At 33.7% G+C, this 24017-nt stretch overlaps 4 protein-coding genes across 6 annotated transcripts in view; 2 read left to right on the top strand and 2 right to left on the bottom strand.

The window, feature by feature from the left end:
- Nucleotides 1-940: 940 nt before the first annotated feature.
- LOC110995022 (aldo-keto reductase family 1 member B1) lies at nt 941-11804 on the bottom strand. 2 transcript variants are annotated; one of them, XM_022261980.2, is made up of 7 exons: nt 11650-11804; nt 4915-5057; nt 4649-4790; nt 4299-4493; nt 3138-3337; nt 2430-2585; nt 941-1051 (listed from the first exon to the last, which is right to left on the bottom strand). In XM_022261980.2, exons 1-7 carry the CDS (start codon nt 11719-11721, stop codon nt 1006-1008), a joined length of 954 nt encoding a protein of 317 aa, XP_022117672.2. In that variant the 5' UTR covers nt 11722-11804; the 3' UTR covers nt 941-1005. The 2 variants fall into 2 exon arrangements, with proteins under 2 accessions (XP_022117672.2, XP_022117671.2); XM_022261979.2 differs by lacking the exon at nt 11650-11804 and adding an exon at nt 10939-11120.
- A 1787-nt stretch (nt 11805-13591) lies between these two features.
- LOC110995019 (alpha-centractin) lies at nt 13592-19727 on the bottom strand. The gene is made up of 9 exons (XM_022261976.2): nt 19553-19727; nt 19241-19305; nt 18798-18972; nt 18142-18293; nt 17595-17738; nt 16560-16725; nt 15583-15652; nt 15109-15275; nt 13592-13903 (listed from the first exon to the last, which is right to left on the bottom strand). Exons 1-9 carry the CDS (start codon nt 19598-19600, stop codon nt 13760-13762), a joined length of 1131 nt encoding a protein of 376 aa, XP_022117668.1. The 5' UTR covers nt 19601-19727; the 3' UTR covers nt 13592-13759.
- Nucleotides 19728-19892: 165 nt separating this feature from the next.
- LOC110995018 (GDP-fucose protein O-fucosyltransferase 2) lies at nt 19893-21483 on the top strand. The gene has a single exon (XM_022261975.2). The coding sequence runs from the start codon at nt 20061-20063 to the stop codon at nt 21264-21266; it is 1206 nt and encodes a 401-aa protein (XP_022117667.2). The 5' UTR covers nt 19893-20060; the 3' UTR covers nt 21267-21483.
- Nucleotides 21484-23309: 1826 nt separating this feature from the next.
- LOC110995013 (double-stranded RNA-specific editase Adar) overlaps nt 23310-24017 on the top strand; it is a 37263-nt gene continuing 36555 nt past the window's right edge. The window contains exons 1-2 of one of the 2 annotated variants that reach the window (XM_045633688.1): nt 23310-23402; nt 23815-23958. In XM_045633688.1, the coding sequence (XP_045489644.1) occupies nt 23920-23958 (39 nt within the window). In that variant the 5' untranslated portion in view covers nt 23310-23402; nt 23815-23919. Of the gene's footprint in view, nt 23403-23629; nt 23959-24017 lie in introns of both variants that reach the window. The other variant, XM_045633687.1, reaches the window with a different exon arrangement.

Raw genomic sequence — 24017 nt, 5'->3', positions numbered from 1 at the left:
CCTCTAAAAGTGACCATAATTTGAAGGCTTAAGGGATAAGATCTGGACTAGATAAGGGCCAGTCTTTTTTCGAAAAGTTGACCAGGCTTGGGTAGATTCAGGGCTTGTTTTATAATACGCGACAAAGTCCTAGCGGGAATCTTCATTTCTCGCGATTAGATCTTGCTTCTTAATTGGGTTTCGACGAATTCTGGCTTTAACAGAATAACAGCTTTTGTAGTTCCAACAGCACGCGACGTTTTCTGGTCTTCTACAGATACTGTATTCTTGTATCTGTTGATATACGAACATACGACTGATATCAAGCTTTTGAAGCGTCTGGAATATGACCGACGGCTCCATACCCACTGGCTGATGGGTGAGTCAGATGTGCAAGGCGATGAAGCTATCCTATTTTCTTTAACACCTCATTTCATGTTTTGATTTGATAATTAACACGAAAAAAATGTGACATGGCGCAAATACGTGTTCGCAATTCAAAATAAATAAAACGTTGAAAAAAAAATGCATTTTCATTTGTATCAGAACATATGGCGTTAATATAATATTAGTGGACAAAGCAAAAATAGTTTCTTAATAATATAATAAATGTTCGCTTAAATAAAATCAGCGGTGCTACAACCTCTATAGGTCCTGGCCTCATATTTCTGAATCTGTTTCATGATCATTTTTTTAAATCTAATAGGCAAGTAGGTGATCAGCCTCCAGTGCCTGACACACGTCGACTTTTTGGGTCTAAGACAAGTCGGTTTCCTCACGAATTTGATAATTAACACGACAAAATATATGACATGGCGCAAATACGTGTTCCAAATTCAAATAACTAAGTTTAAAAAAAAATTATTTTCATTTGTAACAAATTTATGGCGTTAATATAGTATTAGTCGACAAAGCAAAAATAGATTTTTCAAAGGGAAGCGAATGTAAAAAAGAAAAGACATAAACAATTAGTAAATATATTAGAGAACTATCACATAGCAAACTTGAAACATAACAATTATCGGTTTAAAACTCGACGTTTTCAAATGGATGGTCCTTGTGTCCGACGGCACTGAAACAAAAATTGTGTTCTTACAAAATTGGCTATTTTTTGTAAATTTAAGTATACCGTAACAAATTTGAGGGGGGGGGGGGGTTGAGATAAAACGTTACGGGACGGGGATTGAAGTATGTGTTATTGTTAATATTAACAACTTTTCGATACTTTACACCACATAAATGGCAATTGGCAAGTTAAAGGAGTAATAAGTCCCTGGGTGACGCGTTACATGAGAGAGGGGGGGGTGCGTGACGTAATACTTGAACGCTCCCTATTGGCTAGCCCAAAATTAGTTTTTACTGGCGGGAGGGATGGGGGGAGCTTTTGCTTTAAAACAGAAGTGACTTTACTAAGATGAATAAAGAACATGGATAGAGAAAGGGCCAAGCTGGAAGTCTTTACATGTAGGGTTTCCGATTAATGGTATTATAGGACGTTAGAATTACTAGAAAAAAAAGTGCGTGCGTAAAAAGCACTCATGTCAGAAGTGAATCTTCCTTGTAAATTACATATTACTAAGGTAAAAGCCCCAATAGATGGTTACCAGTATAATATGATCACTTCATGTATTTGTATATCTATATTCACACTGTTTACTGCGATAATATCAGTAAATAAATCTGCGTTTACTGAACGAGACATGCCACAGAATTGCCATCTAAAGTTCTAATATGTAATTACTAAACGAATACATCAACCAATAGCGTATTTTTTTTCTCGATCTCTCTTACTCTCTCTCACAACCTTCCTCACTTGCTTGCTTACTTTTGCTTCATGCTACATTCACCCTTTCTCACTCTCTCTCAATCGCTGTCCCTTTCCTTCGACAAAAACGCTGCACATCTTCGTGACGCTAATATTATTGATGCGTAAAAATTGTACCCTCACGCGCGTAAAGGTACACTTAAAAATGTATACCCATTTTCATATCATTACTATAGTATTAGCTGACTTTACATTAACTTTTTCAGGAAAATGTTTTATTCCAATTTTTTTCCAAATTCCCTTTTCACTGAGTACCTACTAATAACACATTCATATATTATTATTTTTTTATGAATTCCGGCTTGGCTCGAGATAAATTCGTCGAAAAATTATCGCCACATAACCTTTGACCGCCCACAGAGTTCAAGAAGATTTATTGATATTTACTTTATATTTCCATGCCCCAAAAATTTTGAATTTATTTATATTCTAAAGTCAGTGCTGGCCAAATGTAGAATTTTCACCAATTTTTCAATGAAAACATTGTTAAGTCATTTCCTACTCCAGCTAAGTATGACTTCCGTATGTCAAATCCAATAATTTTTTGATTAAAAAATATAACGTAACAAATACTAAAATTCCAATCCAGGATAGATATTGTACCAATCCATTTTATAATACTCACGCGCTCATGGGCACAAATCGTCCATTGCAGTCGAATGTGTTGATGAGTTGGACATCCTCCTGGGACAACTTGAAGTCGAACACCTGGAAGTTGGAGGCTATGCGGCTTGGATTCGCTGATTTTGGAATCACAATGTTTCCGCGATCTATTTGGTATCTGTAAATGGGGATTTTTTAGACACGGAACACAAATTTTGGGGGGATTTAGCGTTTCCAATGTGCAAAACCATGGCTCATATTTGTGGCCCCAGAAATATCGTGGTAGGATTGTTCTCGAAAAAACGTTTTATAGAATAATTAAAAAACTAGGAACATGAAACAGAAACAAGAGAAAAAGTACGCAAAACTAATTATGGACTTGAAAAATCATTATAATATTTTAACGGGTATTTAACTTGAGAAATGTCAATGTCAACCCGCCCCCGTACCGCCTTGTATTAACCACAAACAGCACCCGAAGGGGGCATGGGCATGCCCCGAACGGGCCTAAACACCCCCCTCGCGAGGGAGGGTGTAGCAAGAGCAATGTAGTTATTAATTTTTGGTATATATTTTTACATTACAATAATTCTGGAACATGATACATAATAATTTGTTCATAAATCATGATGAAATTCAAACTTGTTAAGAATATATGCTTTGTAATATATATTTATTCACCTAGAAATCGAACATAAAACCACTTCACCAAGAAATTTTAATAGCTTACCTAATCAGCACCTGAGCGACAGTCTTTCCAAGCCGGTCAGCGATAGCCTTCAACTTGGGGTCTTCCATCAGCTGAGGGTCATCTGGCTTGGCCCAGGGTCTGTCTGGAGACCCGAGTGGGGAGTAAGCGGTGAGTCTTATATCCCGCGCTTTGCAGAACTCTTGGAGTTTCATTTGATTAAGGTATGGATGGCATTCGACCTGAATAAAATGTAATTAATGAAAATTAAACTTATATTCTGACCCAATTGTTTACCTTACCTATATGAAATAGATTCAGATAGATAGCGAGGAAAGATTGGAAAATAGAGACGGTGAGAGACAAATGGAAGTTCGTATACAAATATTAAATACAATAATGTGTTTATTTATTTACAAAAGCTTGAGAACGCTCAGCATTGAAACATTGGTACCACAAAAAAGGGGGTTAGGGTTTGAGGGGGGGAGGGGTTAGGGTGTGAGGGGGGGGGATTGCGTGACGTACTTGACCGCTCGCTTCATTTTCATAGAGTAAGGCGAGCTATGGATATCCAGAACTAACCCGTTTATCAGAATGCTCTATTTTGGTCTTTATGACAGTGTACCTTTTACGCTGGCAGCATTTCCCTTTGCAGTTGACTCGGGCTGTGAGGTTCAAAAGCCTCAATCAAAGTGCTTTCCGCGCTCAACGAAATGCTACCAGCGTTAAAAGTACACTGCCACAGAGATCAAACTTTTTAAATTGGTTTTAATTTTCCGATAACTGTCTATACTTTAGTCGTAAATACTTTTTTGTACAAAATTTAGCGATTGAATCGGTGTTGCCACTCGCCACCGCCACACGGCCACTTTACTTAATTAATATATAATAATATATAAATAAATTGTACTGTAAATTGTAATTCGATACTATGTACCTAATTATATTTTTGTGTACCAATGTACGATATGTGTGGTGTTGTGTTGTTGTCATGTATTATTTTTATGGTTGTATAAGTGTAACCTGTTGTGGATGCATCCAATGTGTTTGTATTGTGTTTTATTTTTGACTTTGTTTTTATTATAAGGATGTATCTGTTTGGTTTCCCAATAAATAAATAAATAGATAATCGGAATTAGGTGGCAACCCTAATACCTACCTGACAAGCACAGGCTATACACAATACATATTTAGATTCTCTACCTGATTGACAACGGGCTTGATGGTAGCCACTTTCAGAAGCCGATCAATTTGTTTGGAATTGAAGTTTGAGATCCCAATACTGCGGGCGAGCCCGTCTCCCACAAGGGGTTCCATAGCCTTCCAAGTGTCCACATAATCCACGTCTGAGAATTGGATTTTGCCTGACTCATCAGCCGGGAAGAGGTCACCGTCTTCCTGAAATTATTGACTGAAATAGACCAGTGTTCTGCGTACGATTCACATCCCTGTGATCGTAGAATTGAGCATCGGCTGCATCAATAGACTTTGAAAGGAAAACATCGTGAAGATCGGCAGCCGGTCAAAAACTGACATAAATATGGTAACCTTACCTTATAAGCATGAGGCCAATGCACCAAGTACAGATCAAGGTATTTAAGTTGAAGATTCGCCAAGGTCTCATGTATAGCTTTCTTCACCAGATCGGGACGGTGGAAGGTGTTCCATAGCTTTGAGGTGATGAAGAGATCCTCACTGTATTACAAAAAAAAACATTCACACATGGTCCAGCGAGTCGTGATAACAATTTTTTCTCCTTATTTCTCTGTGGTCCTTAAAATTACAAATGGCCATAGATGACGTTGACACGCAAACGTACCGTTTGACAACACCCTCCTTAATTTTGGCGGCAATCGCGTCACCAACCTCCTTTTCATTTCCATAGACATAAGCGCAGTCTATGTGTCTATAACCGATGTCTATGGCTGCTTTGACAGCCGTCTCCACTTCACCTGGTTTGGACTGTAACAATCAATTAAAGAAACTTCAGAAAGTTAATCTAGATAATAGTAATGTAGGACAAAAATGTCTATAGCCAAATTCATTTTTATAAAAATGAGCATTATCTAAACATTTAGGTACATATTAAAATTCTCACAATGTCATCAGAAAATATAGTCTAAGTCAAAAATAATTTATTCATATAGGTAACATCATGTACACTTATGAACGTCAAAAAAAGAAAAGAAATATAAAATGATTCCAATACTGAACTGCCAGTGAAGTGACAACTGAAGTAGTGTTGCCCAAAATCGGTCTTGGTCTTGCAGTCTTGGTCTTGTTCTTGCATTTTTGCAAGACCAATACCAATACCAAGACCGCCTTATCGTAGCAAGACCAATACCAAGACTGAAGCCTGCAAGACTTGAGCAAGACAATACTTAAGCCTGCAATACTCTTGCGTCTTGCAGTTAGGACAAACTGAGATTTGGGCGTTATCAAATTTTTTTAACCGATTTTCAACTTTATCGCTAGAGAATTAAGGTTCAAGGTTGATTGGGAAAATGTGACGTTTTGCGAATAAACTATTGGTCGGTCGGTGTAATATATACCTACATTTGATAATTTACCGACAAAGACGCCGCGGTTTGCAACAAGTGTATCACAGCATTTGACGCTGTTTGAGCGCCGCATTCGCCGACAAAGAGTACGTACAGAGGCACACAAAATTGTTACCTATTTTGGTAGGGTTGGTACAGGAGGATAAAATTAAATGACCGTAGGTAGGTATAAATTGAATGCTCTGAGTTTCTTGTACAAATTCATTCTCACACTGGCTGTCGGGCGAGATGATAATTAATAACTAAGTAGGTATTGCATCTATTGAATTGCGAATATTTTGATTTCGAAATAATCATTATTAATATCGGTAAATGATAGATAGTGAGTGATATACCTAGGTACTAAAGTGTGAGCAGCAAGATTGAAAATTGTATATGCCATGTCAGTGCTTTCGTTTTATTAACTTTAAAACGTTAAAGTTTATTTTAAAAAAGCTCTCAAGTAAGATTTAGAGTTTACTATTCAGTTACGCACAATAAATTACTGAAAAACAAAAAATTATGAAAAATATATTAAGACTTAGGGAATTAGTAGAAAAAAATTATATCGTGGATACCTAGTTATTAAAAAAGTGATTAACGTTGTGTTTACTTAATTTTATTTTTCAAAATAGGTAAAAATTTAGTCCTAGACTTTGTGTTGCCGCCGTCGCTTTCATGTCAAAGATCGCCGCCATTGCCTATGGTTCCAAAGAATAAAATAGGTTTTCGGGTGCTCAGAACGGACGTAGATTATATTGTCCTCGCAAGGAAGATTGTAGTCGTAGGGATATTATAAAAAATTTAGTTATAATAATATACCTAGTTTATATTATTATTAAGTAATACCTATTATACCTTTTTGAAGGACATTGTGCTACAAATTTGGAAGTGGGTGATTTAAACAAACTTGAAACGTAGAAAAACTCCAAATATGAGCGACGTCATATTGCTTTACGCATTTGGTTTTAAAATCACACATTTCCAAAAATCGAGATTTGCAGTGTCGGTTTATCAACTTCTATCGTATCTACTCTAGTAGCTAGTAACCTCCATAAAAACAGCAGGCAACGTATAGTTCCAATAAAAAAGGAACATAATAAACAATATTATTTGCATAATTATCTACACTTTATTTTTGCGTAGGCACAAAACCTATCTGATTTTGATTCTGATACTTCTGTTTTTTAATCTTTTAAAGATTTATTCTATCTATCAAAGAATGCCGCATTTTTCTTTGTCGGTAAATAAATATGAGTTTTTATTTCAATTTCAGTCATTTCCAATTCAGTTTTGCTTCGAGTCTATCTTATTTATTATTCTCGCCCATTTACCTAGCTAGATACTCTAAATTCTTATTGCTTTCGGAGTGAATGTTTACAATTTGACATGAGTGACGAATAAATAGCAATAGGCTAATAGGTATTTACAAGTCTTGCGAGACTTGCGAGACTCTTGCTGCAAGATCAAGACCAAGACCAAGACTGAGAGCGCAATACCAATACCAAGATCAAGACCAGGTATATTGACGCAAGACCAATACCAAGACTGGTCTAAGTCTCGTCTTGGTCTTGCATTTGGGCAACACTAAACTGAAGTGAACTGCCAGTTCTCAAATCAAGGGCGTAGAATGGAAGAGGAACTGGCAATAAACTCTCCGCTACTCTTTTTAATCGCCAAGTTTTTTTTACATGTTTGTAAGTGTTTGTAAGGAGCTGCAACCACTGCAACATGTTCCATATGACATATTGAATTGACATATAGCAGAACGATATAAGGTAGTGGGTTGCGATGCTGGACTAACAAAAAAAGAACTTGACTTATCAAAGGGTTCACAAATCTGTGTTTCATTTAACATAATATACGAACATATCCATACAAAAACCCTCACCAACCTTAACTCCTGGCTTTAAGGATTAATATTTCTGATACCACAGATTATATACGCTGTATTCATAACGACAGTTAGCTATCGAACGAATAAATCCCATAATTCTATTTTATTGATGTAATCTTACGAATAATGTTATATACTTGAAGATAACGTATCGCACTTCTAGAATTGAACTTAACGATACCCTTGACACATATTACATAATATAAAATATTACAATATTTACATAATAATACTAATTATGCAAAAAGCTCAAGTTTTATTTCGCGCTGCCCGGACATACAATGACCACTATTTGGGCCTTGACTTGTTTAGGTTATCGCGGAATGTGGTTAAAAAGTGTATTAAGAATATCCATAGCGCAAAATCACCTACATTATGAGCACACCCCACATACACACCATCACGTTCATACCCACACTTTTACACCATCACACAACACAACCAATATAGGCTTTTATTAATTGTATTAAATACTTTTTGCCTTTACCTTTTCTAAATCTTTTTCTAGTAAATTGTTTAATGTATTCCATCTATGGCTATATTCTCAGTGTTTTTGTTTGATATATAATTTAAGTTAGCTGTAGGATAACTATATAAATAAATACCTAGAATGTCTTAGAAGAAAATCAAGTATCCCCATAACACCCTATGTAACGTAAAAAATGTATTGAATTTTGACCGTCGTACTTCACACTGTCTTGTTTCTGAATGTTAGTCTAAGTACCATGTGCAATATTAATTGCCATGACAGGCCGATACTTTATATAAATTGCATATTTTATAAATACAATAAAAATCAATGTACCCGTTGATATCAATTCGACGCTACATTAAAATTTCGCGATATTGTATGTCGAAGGATTCAGATTATTCACGATTATGTCTACAGTGCATCGTATTATCGATCAATTAATATTCATTTAACATATTTACAACTACGATTAACGATTTTACGTTTATTTTATATATTACTAGTTTTCCATTGATGTTATTTTGTTTTGTTTTCAGAATTCAAGTTTTTAATTAACAAATAAAAATAGGTGTTAATCGTTGAGGGGTGAACATTAAGAGTTGTATATATTTATGTATGCTGTATCATAAAAAATAAAATATTTATTTTTGTCTAAATAATAAAAATAATGTAAGGGATGAAGAGATGAAAAATAGATGTTGTCTGATTCGCAGATCTAACCGATATGCACACAAAACTTCACGTAATTTATTATAAACACTGTGACACGACAATTTATAATACATTTCATGTGTTATTTTTATTATTGTACCTTTAGTGAAGGATTAAAACATATGTAACACTTTTTGCTCTTACCTTATTTAATTTTGAAATACATGACCCTCCTTTTTATTTAATTATAATATATTTTTTATATATGCAACAGTGTTAATAAAAAATAATATAAGGTACGGCAAGTAACCTGGGCTGTCACTATTATTGATAGAATAAATATTATATTTTTTAATGTTTGCCCGTAATAAATTTCTAAGTTATATAAAGGTGTTCCATATTTAACAGATTGCAAAATATTTTTGAAATTTAATATCATAAAATTAAAAATACCTATAATAGTCATTCTATGTAGTAATTATAAACCTATTAGTATTTGGTGTATAGGCCTATTGTTAATTATAATTAATGTAAGAATTTTTTCAAACCAGACTTAATAACCTGTTCCCATAAACCAATTAATCTACAATTCAAATTGAACAAGAATGAAAAAATGTGAATCATGTAACTTGAATACATTAGTATAATTATTTAAAGGATAATGATTTCATGGATATTAATATTATGAAATAAAGGATGTGTGAACTGTTAATATACTCATGTCAGTCTCACAACCAGGTGGCTAAGAGTTAAAACATGATGAACTATATGTGTTCTTCTATGGGCAAAAAATGCTCATACAATGAAAATAAAATTTCCAAGTATGTCATATACCTATGAACCATTTAGTAAGTCAACCTCAGGTGGTTCACCTTACCGTAATGAAAAAATAAATGCAATTCAAGAAAGGTATTCGTAGGATATTTATTATTTTGAACAACTGGCACTGGGCAATTGTTAGGCCCAACTGAACTGGCGTTTCAAATTCTTTTTTCAACCAAAAGCTTAATATTACTACTTAAACATATCACATATTTATGTCATTGACTAGTGTTATACAGCAGATATAAAGGAAGAACATAATAACCAAAATAGAGATTGTACAAAAGAAGGAAACTTTTAAAAAACATTATTTTTCCTACTTTTTAAACTCTTTAAAAGCATTGTTTTTATCTTGGTTTAAAATTATACTAAATATAAGGAAAATATTTATTTATAATCAGTGGCGTAGCTATCATATGGCCAGGTGGTGCAGTGCACCAGGGCCCCGGAGCTCAGCGGGCCCTCAAACCTCAGCTTTGAAAACAATGAGCTACTACACGGAAAAAAAGACACAGTAAATATCGCAGTGTAAACTGCTTAAACAACGAGGTACCCACTTCAATTTACAGTGAAACCGAGAATTTTCCTGTCCAAACTGAGATTTTAACAGTTACACTGGATTGTTTACAGTTCAATGCACTAAATTCATCAATGTTTCCAGTAAAAGTGTTCAACTGTCAAAATTAGAAGACATCACCGATTTTCATACTGTACGCAGCAGCAATGGTTACAGTGTTAGTTGTTACAGTATTGACTACAGAGCGATTCATTTAATTTTACAGTGTGGCACGGTTGTTTCACTGTTCTTTATACGGTTAGTGACGTTATCACTAGTGTTGCCCAAAATCGGTCTTGGTCTTGCAGTCTTGGTCTTGTTCTTGCATTTTTGCAAGACCAATACCAATACCAAGACCGCCTTATCGTAGCAAGACCAATACCAAGACTGAAGCCTGCAAGACTTGAGCAAGACAATACTTAATATATACTCTTGCGTCTTGCAGTTAGGACAAACTGAGATTTGGGCGTTATTAAGTAAGTATTTGGTTTCAATCCCGATTTTGAGAGACGTTCCCCAGTATCAAAACCATAGGTATCGTCATAACACTAAACTAAGGGCTGCAGTTGTATCTGCAGTTGGCAACGTGCCGCTCGAATTGGGCGGGGAATTCTGTTAAAAATCGTTTTTTCCATTAATTAATCTCATCTGTATAATAAATATTCTATATTGTCATGTGCGTCGTTGTTTATTCTATTAAACACATGGAGATTCTAATAGAGACGACGTATGTATTTAGCCTACTAGGGATAAGTTCACTTACTGTTTTCTATTCTTATTCTTATCAATAATTTTGAAGGCCAATATTAGTTCAAACTGCGCGGAAAGAGGGGAGGAGGAGGGCCCGATTCTTTCCCTATGCACCAGGGCCCTTGTCCCCCTAGCTACGCCACTGTTTATAATACCTGCCAAGTTCCAAGTCCAAGCATAGGAATCTCGAAACCATTAGAAAGTTTCACTATAGGGACAGACGATGACATTTTTATTAACTTCCACAACGTGACTACTAGAACACTCACAGTTAATTAAATAAAAAACTAGATTGATTCGCGTTCAAGCTATGTAAATTGTAAACCAATTTAAATAATGAAATTAAATCTAATCGGAATTCAGAATTAAAATACCGGTGTTTTAAGTATTTGACGTTTACACTTTACAATAATTAATGTTGACGTCTATGGCTAGAAATCTTAGAAAGATTTTCTAACTGTGTCTATGTTAATTTAAGATATGCTTATAAATTCTAAGAATTTACTAATTATTAACAGCTAGGCCCATCTGTTATAATTTAGGAGACATGCATTTTAAATTAAAATAAAAAAGTTTAATTCGGAGGCTCAAAGTATATTTATATTTTAACGCCCATAAATTATTTTTATTTCATATATACGACCGAAAACTTATACCTATTTTGCTAAAAATATTGTTCCACGAGCTAATGGGGTTTACCTAATAATACAAAAAGTAAAATGATGAGAAAAGTCAGTTTTAGTCGTACAAATTTTTCGTAAAGGCAGATTGAATTACAAATTAACCAAAAAGTGTCAATAAAAACATTTCTGTAGTTTTAATTGGCGGAAAATCTAAAAATATTAGATATATTTAAAACATCTCACCTTCCACGTTCCTAATCCAACAGCAGGTATAGTTTTTCCATTATTAAATTGTATTACTGGAACTTTAACCATTTTGATGTGTAATCCACGCGGTTATGTTATCAACTGAATAATAGTTACTTATCACTTAACGCCTATCTACCTACTTATATTTTATTATTGACAGTATCGTCGACAAATAAATGTTTATCATATAACTATGAAGTGTTACTTATGTAGAGATAACGCAGTATTATTAAGATCAATAGATATATACACATAACACATGTTAAAATTTGAAATGTATCTCATCAATTTAATTACATACTATAAATGTTTTATTGAAGTTTAGGTAACATTAATTATTTCTATGAGCTTCAATGTTAAACTAACTTAGCCGTTAGGCGCGCACGTTTCAAAGCTTAGGTCGTTTATATAAATATTTTTTTGTTGTCTTTAAAAATTGGTTATTTGTATTTATAATTGTACACTTGAATAAACTGCGACTTAACTTTATTTAGACAGACCCTTTCGTGTTACTGTTTAATAGAGGCGCAATAGGGGCAGCTGTGAACCCATAAGAGGCAACTACCGCAGTCCATAAATAAATAAATCAGTGGCGCTACAAGCTATTTAGGTCTTGGCCTCAGATTTTTGAATCTGTTTCATGATCAATTTTTAAATCTTATTGGCGAAGGTGATCAGCCTCCAGTGCCTGACACACGTCGTCGACTTTTTGGATCTAAGACATGTCGGTTTCCTGACGATGTTTTCCTTCACCGTTTGAGTAAATATTAAATGCGCACATAGAAAGTCCATTGGTGCACAGCCTGGGATCGAACCTACGACCTCAGGTATGAGAGTCGCACGCTGAAGCCACTAGGCCAACACTGCTCTCCATAGACACCAATTTTATTAGTTGAGGCATTCTAGGCAAGTCTAGTCAAGGAAACTTTATTTTAAATACCTGGAGATCTTATCTCCTTGGTAAGGCCGCTACTGGGAGTAGATTCCAAAGAGCGAACTATGGAAGATTTTCAGCAAGTGCAACCACAACTTTGATGGTGTTTTCTGAAATAATAATAAAAAACAACAAGTACAAAGAGTGTAGTGAGAATAAAAATGTGATATTAGCTGCGACTGACTAAAGCAATTTAGTTTTTAAAGAAATTTTTTTTACGTCATATGTTTTATCTTTTTTATTTCTGCCATATGGTCTCTCTATCGTACGAATATCTTTCAAGCCGCTAGTTAAACGGCGCTGTTAAGTTAAAAGGCTAGGATGTTGTCAAATATTCTTTACCTAAATATATTCTTAGTAATTAAGATTTAAGAATTATAATAAAGGTCAGATATTAAACGTAAAAGGAATATAGGACAAAACCCAAGAATTCTGAAATTTTTTATTGGAATAAAGTGCTTCTTAAATAATTTAAGAGTTTCTTACATCTAAATATGTAGTAAACATGTTACATTTAATGTGCAAAAGGTATGATATTAAGATACTATATAAAAACATATGGTATTTCACAACAAAAGATGCGACAAGGATGACTCGTTAAATTTGTATGACTATGATCCTTGACCAATTATAATGTCAATTGTCAAGCTTATTTATTTTTATTATAACACGCGCGATGCAAAACTAACAATACAAAACATTGTGAATCTGTTTTAAATTTTGGCGCAAAAACGTCAGTTATATCAAGCAATGACAACCAATTCTTAATCTCGTTATAAGTTTTATTAAAGCCTTAACACGAATGCTTAATCGAATAGTAAATAAATATATATTTTATTTAAGCCCTCTATATTATATAAAATATGACGTAAGCGCGAAAATACATCGTTCAAAAAAATTTTTTTTTTAATTTAGCTGTCAAAAATTGCTATCTTTGACGTATTAACAGAACTTTCGTGAAATTACTAAGGACTGTTTCATCTCGAATATTAAAACAACAGAATAATTCGATCTTTTACTTATATACATATAGCGTACATGATATCGCACTAATACAAGTGTGATTTTGATATCAAAAACCATTTTATTTATGTTGTTCATTAAAGAATTTGGGAGTTTTACGACTTTTGACGTCAAACATCACATATGTACGATATTTTCAAGCAATATCTAGAATGTCTTGCGGTGCACAGCACGGTGGCCCTCTTCATCATACTCCCGTTTCGAGACCCACATCTTTCTGAACGTGTCGAGTGAAGCGAGAATCGAACCCCCGATCCATGTTGAATATAGACGCTCTTGGGGTGCTGAGATCTGGAAAATTTATTTCTTTTAATACAATATAGTTTTTGAATCATTGTTTCTTGGTACACCTGCGGTTGAAAGAAAATTCAAACGTAGATTGTGTTTTCGGACGGACTTCTTCTACTTGACAATAGTACAAAATATAATTTACGACTTTCTTTGACCTAACATATAAACGTTAATAAACGGGGACACCGATTCGAAGGAAACACAATGACATAAGATTTTTCCTGACAGTTGCATGACAGTTAGCAGTGTCTGTGGTTTACTTTTGTTTCGCTACAATGGAAGTCATTGGACTTCAGTCATAACAAATAATCTCTCGCGTGAGTGGCGCTTCGCTAAGTTGGAATGTGCGCGCGGTACATCCAATTCTTGCTTGGAACCCGTAGTCCCGGTATTTTATCCACACCATATATATGAACCCAATCCAAAGTATCCTACACAAGTGGACTGACAAAGCAAGCTCTCTTCTGGGACGTAACTGGTAAAATCCCATTATTCCCAGAATAATGGTATAATTTGTTATAGTCTCTGATAGAGGTAACGACAGAATTTAATTGAGAAGGTAACATAGAACTGTATTTAGCTACATCTGTCATCTTAGTGTGGCAATCGCCAAAAATTATTTATATATATATATTTTTTAATTTAGTCGATTGAATCAGAAACAGATTAAAAATACGACTTGTTGAAACTTTGTAAATTTGTTTTTAAAGTTCACTAATTAGGGACGCCTCACTCTGAATCCTATTGTACATATTATTAAACAAATAAAGAATTTTGTTTTTTTTGAAGTTATACTCCTTTTGGCGCGATGGAGAAAAATAATGAGAGTGAATTTTTATGATGCGAGCGCACACCGACACCTAAATTCAACATCGTAAAGTTAGGTCTAGGTGGCATGGAAATCGATAACTATGTACAAGTTGTATATTCTAGTATTTTTATATTTAGCACGTGTTTCGTAACAGTACATAAATATTATTTTGGTGTTTTTAAATCAATTTAATATACGACGGTGATAGTATTTACTAACAATTTATTTATTTAAATAAAATCTTTTTCATTAATTTTAATTTTATTCGTTAATCATTACTGCATTTTAGTTATTTAATTTTCCATACGCCAAAGAAGTATAACTTCTAACCCGTGTACATAAGTACACACACTTATTATTATTATTTTAAATTTTATTAAAAAACAAAACTCACCCTTATCTTCATATCCTTAGGTGCCAGCCGCCGTATTTCGGCCAATAATCGATCCCCAAACCCTCGGAATAACGTGGAACCACCACTAAGCACTATATTCTGATATAGAACCTTGCGTAAATCCATATCAGACTTTTGAATTGCAAACATAAGTACTTCGTGAAGACCTAGAATAAAAAAAGAAATTTTCAAAAAGTACAGACTCTCAAGTTTGACACTCTCAATGCCAGAGGGCTCGCGAGTGCGTTGCCGGCCTACAAAACACCTACTTTGCGTATTCAAAAAGGATGCAAAGATTGATGAATATTTGTGTTTTACTTCACTTCGCTTTTTAATTTTATTTTTGTATTTCAAACCTGTAACCTTCCCTTTCCACAATTATTAAATACTTATTACTAATATTTCAATTATAAAATAGGTCCTATCCACCCAATTATGGGCATAGACAGTTTAGTCTATAAATTTTAAAGGTACCTTCGCATTCCTCTCCGATGAGATCCGGTCTAAACAACACTTCCGGTGCTCTGAACCTTGCGGGGCCAATCTGAAAATAACTACATTAGAACACACAAACACAAACACACAAATCATAGCGTTGACGTCATTTCAAGACAAAAAAAATAAAAAAGATGGAATAAATAATATATACACGGTTCAATTTTTTTTATATAATAGGTGAGCAAACGAGCTTGCGGGATGCCCAAGTACAGTAATCGCAGCCCATAGACTCACATTTTTTGTGGATGCGTTGCCGGCCTTTAAGGGAGGAGTACGCTTGAATTGTAACTCGAATTGAAAAGTTGCAAAGACTTATCTATAATATTATCCCCAAAACATTGTACATACACATACTTAGTGACAATATTAGTTTTTGTAACTATATTGTTATAAATAAAAAAGTCAGAAAAGTTAATAGATTCAAACCTTAACGACTTAGGGTCTTTCAAGCAAAGAGCGTACCAATTCTTAAAAGGCCGGCAACGCACTCGAGAGCCCTCTGGCATCAAGAGTGTCCATGGGCGGCGGTATCACTTAACATCAGGTGAGCCTCCGGCCCGTTTGCCCCCTGTTCTATAAAAAACTAGTCGATGCCCACGACTTCGTTTACATAGAATAAAGTTTATTTTAAGGTAAAAAAATATCTAATTGCTTTTCCATTTATGATATTATAAACTACCTTTAACTCAGCGCCATCTGTTAGAATTGTATCAAATAATAAACAAATGTTAATGTTATCGTAATTTTAGTAAGGATGCCTATTTTTTTTTGAAAATGAAATATAGCCTATGTCACTCAGGAATGATGTAGCTTTCCAACAGTGAAAGAATTTTTCAAATCTGCCAAGTAGTTTCGGAGCCTATTCAATTCATACAAACAAACAAACAAAAAATCAAACCTTTCCTCTTTATAATATTAGTATAGAAAAACAAAAAAAAAAACAAAAAAAAAACCTCCAACTGTGTGCCATCTGGTAGAGTGTACTGTGCCCGCTCCGAATCCATGGTTTCTTCCTTCAACGGATTGGGTGAGAGATAGCAAGCCCTCTCTTTGATCGACTTAACGATTTCCAGTTCGGCTGAAGTTCGGAGATTCACGCCCTCCTTGCGCAAGAGCAACCTACAATAATGTATAATATAATGGAATTCTATCGCATTAGTTGTAACTGTTAAGATAGGAAAATTTACTGGAAAAAAAAAATGCAATGAAATCAATAAACAAAATATTACATAAACAGATTTGCTATATATTTGTAAAAATGATTATTAATCTATAAAATCTGAAATGATTATACCCTAACATTAAAAATAAATCAGTAGCGCTACAACCTAATTAGATCTTGACCTCAGATGTCTGAATCTGTTTCATGATCATTTTTAAATCTAATAGGCAAGTAGCTGATCAGCTTCTAGTGCCTGACAAACGTCTTCGGCTTTTTGGGTCTAAGACATGTCGATTTCTTCACGATGTTTTCCTTCACCGTTCGAGCAAATTTTTAATGCGCACACAGAAAGAAAATCCATTGTTGCACAGCCAGGGATCGAACTTACCACCTCAGGTATGAGAGTCGCTGAAGCCTGCTGAAGCCACTAGGCCAACATTGCTACACACTAAACTTACACCTAAAATAAATCAAATTCAAAAGCGCAGTGGACGACAGCCTCAATTTGATTTGAATAATATAATATAGCCTATTAAAAAACTCTTCGAAAGTCACTTTATATATTTTCACTCCACTCGGAGTTCGGTCCACTTGGCAAAGGCCTCCTCTAACCCTTTCCACTGTTCTCTATCTTTTGCGATTCCACTCCAGTTGTAGCCTGCTTTTAGTTTCAGTTCGTCCTCCCATCTTTTCTTCTTCTTCGTTTTCCGTCACTATTTTGCTTCATATTTCATGGGAGCTCCGTAGCATATGACCCATCTCCATTTCATTTCGTCAATCTAAGTATATGTGCACATAGTATATCTGAAAACAATAAAAAACTTACCTAAGATATCTCGTTACATCCCGTCCGGCAACATCTACTCTCATAATACTATGAGGCATTGCAAAGCCTTCATATATTGGTACCGAATGGGTCACACCATCTCCTGAGTCGAGTACCACACCTGTTGTACGCCCAGTTGCATATCTACAATAAAGAGTCATAGAGTATAAACATTGCCTTGAGTACATTGTCACATATAAATAAACTAATGTATAAAAATATTGTAAATTGTATTTTAAAATAGTGGTATAGTTTCTTGACCTTTCTTCTCCACACAACACTTTTGGTAGTATTTTTTAAAGCTGTATCATAAAAAAATGAAAATAAAATTATATAATATTTAAGTATATTCATTTTTTAAGTCCACCAATTAAATATAACATTTTTAAAACCACCAAAAAAATAAAAAACTCACAAACAAATAAAATATTTTAATTACTTACATATAAAATTTTAAGGTTAGTTATTAGGTATATTAGAATTAGTGTAAGATGTGTTTGTGTATAAAATTTGAGATGTCAATGTATAAATTAATGCATATACTCACAAACTAAGTACAGCTTGCATTGAAAGGAAGAGTGCAGGCACATTAAATGTTTCAAAGAAAACTTCTGCTGCCTTTTCTCTGTTCCGTCTAGGATTTAATGGTGCTTCTGTAAGTAACACTGGATGCTCTTCTGAGAAGGTTGATAGTTGGTCCTGAAAAAATCCAAATATAATTATTGATACTGTTCAGGCGATATTTACCTAATCGGGAGCTGGGGTAATGGATCAAACTTGAATTTGGAGAAATTATTCTCATGAAGAGATTCATTACAGTAAAATTAAATGTGCATTCTTTCATTTCTTACAAAAATAAAGAAATAATGAGTCCACTGTACTGTAAAATAATTTATATTCTGTGAACTTAAATTATAATCACATTGATATAAAAAAATTGTCCACTTTGATATAATTTTCAGATATTACTGATTATTTTTACAATTTTGTTATGATATAAAATACATTTATTACAATATGAAAACCACTAAATAGTAGGTACACAGGCTTTAAAAAATTTTTGTTAAATTAAAATTTTATTCTTAATTTAAAGCTTTTCATCGCATTTTCAAACCAGTAATGTGACTGATCGTAAATTTTATTAAGAATTAGTTAAGAATGTAATTCTAGTAGTATTTCACTTTATATAATTAATATCTTTACCTTGCTGTAAATATAATTCCACACTCTCTCCATATCATTCCAATCTGTAACAATACCATGTTCCATTGGGTATTTAATGCTCAATAGACCTCTGTGTTCCTCAGCTCGGGGACCAACAAACAACTCTCCTTCTAATGCACCGGCCATCACTCTGATATGTTTTGGCCGGCCAATACTGCAAGAAATTAGTTTGTATAATATATGTAACTCAATAATCTACATTGAACATTAAAGTATTTCTTTTAACTTTTATTAAACATAATGCATTCAGAAATCTATGTGAATAAGCATTATATTTATGACATACTATAAGTATAAACAAATTAATAAATCAAGACAGAAATGCTCAATTACTTAAGTCGAAATGTATCAACAAGAGTATTTGAAAGCAATAAAAGTTGTTTTCCAATATGAATATAAATTGTGCACATCAAACTACTTACTAGTTTGGAAACCTGCATTTCGGTATTTGATCACCAGCGAAACCTGCTTTAATTACACCAGAACCCTGCAATATGCAAATAAAATATTATTGACGACTCCATAAAAAGAATCAATACTAGAACAATGGTGACTCAGTTATGAACTATTAATACATAGTAGGAAAAAACTATAGCAATTCTTTGGAAAATAATGCAAGTAAGTATTTTTAAGAGCAAAAAGTTCGTGTTTCATAATTTTAAACTGTAAATGGACATAATGTACGTGGGACTCTAGATGGTTAAAAAAAACATTAGAGAAAACAGTGTAATTACGTTATCTATTACGACGGGCTGGTTAAAAATAACATCATTTAGCTCCATGTTTTCTTAATGGAGTATAAATTTTGTAAAGTTTAGTTATGAGTATTAAATATTTTTAATAATTATTACACTTGCACTCAGTGAATAGAAAAATGACATCACTGTAGTGAGAGAGTAGTCTTTTACTTTTTGTGTCACAGGCTAAGGAGACCGGTTGACACTTGACCATGACAGTAAGATATAACAACAGATTAAATTCTTGATAAAAAGATGTTGGTGACTTACCACAGAATAAAAATATTTAGAGATCCAAATAGTGTCGTTTTTGTCAGTATACACAAAAATCAGAATACCTTTGTATACCTGTAGTGATTGATATGATTTTCTGTTAGATTAGTCTCTACTTTGTTTGTGGTTATGAGAAACGTAAATAAAAACATCCCCATGTCCCATAACGAAAATCTTTAAAAGTGTGCAAGTTTTAAAATGCGCTCTAATTGTTACTATACATCTTACTAACATGATCTTTAAATCGTTTTTATTCTTTACATTTTTGGCGTTTGGCAAACAAGAATCTCTGGAAATTTGCGAGGTAGAAAATCACAGCTGCCATAAAGAAGTTTCTCATGATAAATTCCTATTTTACGATGTGAACCCACCGGAGGGTTTTAATTTACGACGCGATGTGTATATGAGATTTGCTATTATGCTTGCCAAAGCCCAAGAAAGTGGTAGGCGCCTCAGTTGGAGGTTAGTTTTGCCTCCTTGGTATAATTTATATCACTGGAAATCTGGTACCACAAAAAATGATCCACTGCCATGGGGCAGTTTCTTCGATGTTAAATCAATGCAGTCCTTTTCTCCAATCGTAGAATTATATGATCTGTTTGATAAAGCTAAAGAAAACCCTGTTATAATTGATCGTATTTATGTCTTGCAAAATTTTGCTGATGCTTTTGAAAATGGTGAATTTAAGGAAAAATGGGAAGTCAGTTCAGGTTGTAATTATGATGGTTTCTGGGGTTATAGCAACATAACAGCTAAGGAAGTGGTCTGCATAAATTTTCAAGGTAAAATTTCTAAACTTTGGGAATTAATTGCACTCCACCCACATGACAAATACATAATGTTTGCTCATGGAGAAATAGCCTTACATGATGCCTATGGAACAAAAACTTATTGGGATTGCAGAAGAAGCATGAAATTTAATGATCAACTAGTACAAAGAGCAGTAGAATTTGTATCTAAATACTTGGAATGTGGTACAAAAATGTGCAATAACTATATAAGTGTTCATTGGCGAAGGCAAGACTTTGCACGGTATCGTAAAAAAGATGTACCATCTATCAAGGGCACAGCGCAACAAATAAAAAATGCAGTGAAACACTTTAATTCATATATACACAAAGTATATATAGCAACCGATGCACCAATATCTTCTTTACGAGACTTGGAAATAGAGCTTACTCACTTAGGTTTTTCAGTATACTACTATATGCCATCAAAAGAAGATATAGAGAAATTCAAAGATGGAGGAGTAGCAATTATTGATCAAATTATATGTTCCTATGCGGCATACTTTATTGGCACACATGAGAGTACTTTTTCATTCAGGATTCAAGAGGAGAGAGAAATTTTAGGCCACGACAGCAGCTCGACATTTAATAGATTTTGTCCTGATTCAGGACCTTGTGAGCGACCATCAAAGTGGACTATAGTTTATTAATAAGTAAGGATTTATAAATTATAATTTAATTACAATGTCGCTATTTTTTTACCTTTTTGGGAATTTTTTTATTTTTATAAATTTATAAACAAGTTTTTATTTTAATGGTATTTAAATATAAGGTAGTTGTAACTAGATAAGAGAAACTCAAACATGGTGCCATAAGAGAAATTAACCAAAGAGTATTGAATAATTTAATATTAAAATATGATAGAAACTTATTTTTTTATTCCGCAACCCAATAGGCAAATTGGTCCAATTAGCCTTTGTGTAAAGTAGATAAAAGATTGCGGTTATTTCATATACATGGTGTAATAAAATTATCTATATTTTATATCTGAGTTAAACCTGAATATTTTTATATATAGCCAAGATGTTATATAGTGTTTTTGTGCAAATGCTTAATGTTGATTAATTTTGTGTTATTATTAGTGCAAGTAAAATTTTTAAGAACCTATTTAGTTTGTAAAACCTGAAATTGTTTTTTTTAAGTTTACTAGTTGTACCGCTATTCCAAAATATCGGTATCAAATATATTAAATGGGATTTTACTAAGGAATTCTATATTGTCGTTTGGTAGAATATAATTTTTTTATCCTTTGAAAAGTTCTAATCTAGAGTTTTCTGTAAAATTAAACACATTTTTTAATCTTATAATGCCTTCGACGAAAAAATACGGGAAGATGGCCACATAATTCAAAGAATTTAAATAATACGATATCTACCTACTATTCAATTTTTTTATATATTTTACAGCTACCTACGCCCTATAACACAAAAGTTACCTCTATTCCGCTAAACTAACTTGACAGCCTTTTATTCCGCATTGCGGCTTCTCATAGTTGGATTCGAACAGACTGGTGTGCGAAATGCCCTATTCTTCCTTGATACCCACACCTGATTACACGGCTATTTCGACTATCGTAATCCTCGGGCGTAGTTCTAAGCTCACCTAAGACTGCCCATGTTCACCCTATTCCCAAAAAAGGCGACCGCTCGAAACCATCCAGCTACGGACCTATTGCAATCACTTTAATTTTCTAGCTAATAGAGTCTATTATCAATAGGCAGCTCTTGTGAAATCTGGAGGAGCACCAGCTAATTGGTGATCGTCAGTATGACTTTCGCCGAGGTTACTCGGCTGGTGATCCTGCCGATAACAACATCGGTTGTGTTCTCTCGACAACCCTGTTCGTTCTGCATATCAATGACCTGACCATCTGGAAGAAAAAGCGGTGTGTTTTGTGTAGGGCTAAGCAGTATTCCTGTGATGTACAACGTATGCAGTTCTACAAGGCTCAGCTTCTTCACATGGAATCCTGCTCACGGCTCTGGCCTGGTGCTCCCAACCAGCGTCTTCAACCAAATATATATAATACCAGAACAGCTGGTGATTATTTGATGGTTTTGTAGGCGAAACCTACCAAGTTTTTTTGAATAGCGGCTACCCGATGTTACGATGCTACCCAACTTTGTATGAGTGGTATATCAAAAATGTCACTGAAATTGTATGACTTCTAGTAAAACATGACCTATTCTTGTTAATGAAATCACGTAGAATATTAAACGGTACAATTAGTTATGTTTCATAAAAGACAGCTATGCATTCCCTTTCTTATTCCACAATCTTGCCCTCACTCTACTACGTCCACTTTGCTTTGAAATAATATAATATTGGTATTGCGGTTGGGTTGATGCACAAATGATGAAACAAATCATAAAGTTGGACCTATAAAACAAATGAAATATGTTTTATATAATATGCAGTAAGTAGTAATAACCGTTACAGGAAATTATAATTAAAATTTTAACTTGTAATATTTTGTTTCGTCACACGGTAAACATTAAGGCTATAGTAGCCAGCAAAACTCCCCTTATGTACGTTTACGAAACACCCGAGAAAAAAGGAGTGGACAGGTCGAAAAGAAGGTGGGCCGATGACTTGATAAAAATAATAGGAAAACCTTTCCAAAGATAGAGACATCTACATGAGCTGTGGTTATGTTTATAGCCTATGGCCTCAGTGATCAGTCTGTGTTGTTCATTGTTTACATCACGGAAATCGGAATACGAATGTACTGATAAAATCTAGTAGACACTATCACACTAGACAGTAGTGATTTAAATTAAATAAGAGTAAGTATAGGAATAGTATAAGCGTATTTTATCAATTAAAAATTAATTACTTTAATATACAAATCGTTTTTAAGCAGTTATTATCTTATTATAACCTACGGGGACTACATAAAAAGCCGCATTATGGCATAACAATATTGTTTTTCCATTATTTTATCTTATGTTCTTTTACCACAATTATATGCCTTAAATTAAAATAGGTTCTTTATTTTTTTATTTTGTTTAAGGTAAAAGTAGCTTTTCAATCCTGAAGTTACTGAAGAAGAAACGGAAATTTATCAATTTATTCTTACATCTAAAAATTATTTATTCCATACATTCCAAACATAATATACTTTTATCACTTAATAAATTTAGAATTTATATAGGGCATATATATTTCATTCTATATCTGACTATTTCTGTATGGCAGGTTTGATAAAACTACACTTACAAACCATTATATTTAATTTCCAATGATGTAAAACCAACTATCCTGCTAAATTTAGAAAGTTGTATATATCAAAAGTCTTCTAATATGATTATGGTGTGTTCCAGCAAAGGTCCAATCAGAAATGTAAGTACATAATATATTAATTGCTATGAGAATATACCTATAAGTAATATGTATAAAAT

Source organism: Pieris rapae, chromosome 24, assembly GCF_905147795.1.
Source record: "Pieris rapae chromosome 24, ilPieRapa1.1, whole genome shotgun sequence".
Lineage (NCBI taxonomy): Eukaryota > Metazoa > Arthropoda > Insecta > Lepidoptera > Pieridae > Pieris > Pieris rapae.
The sequence above is the reverse complement of the archived record's forward strand: the minus strand, read 5'-3'. Positions and strand labels throughout refer to the sequence as shown.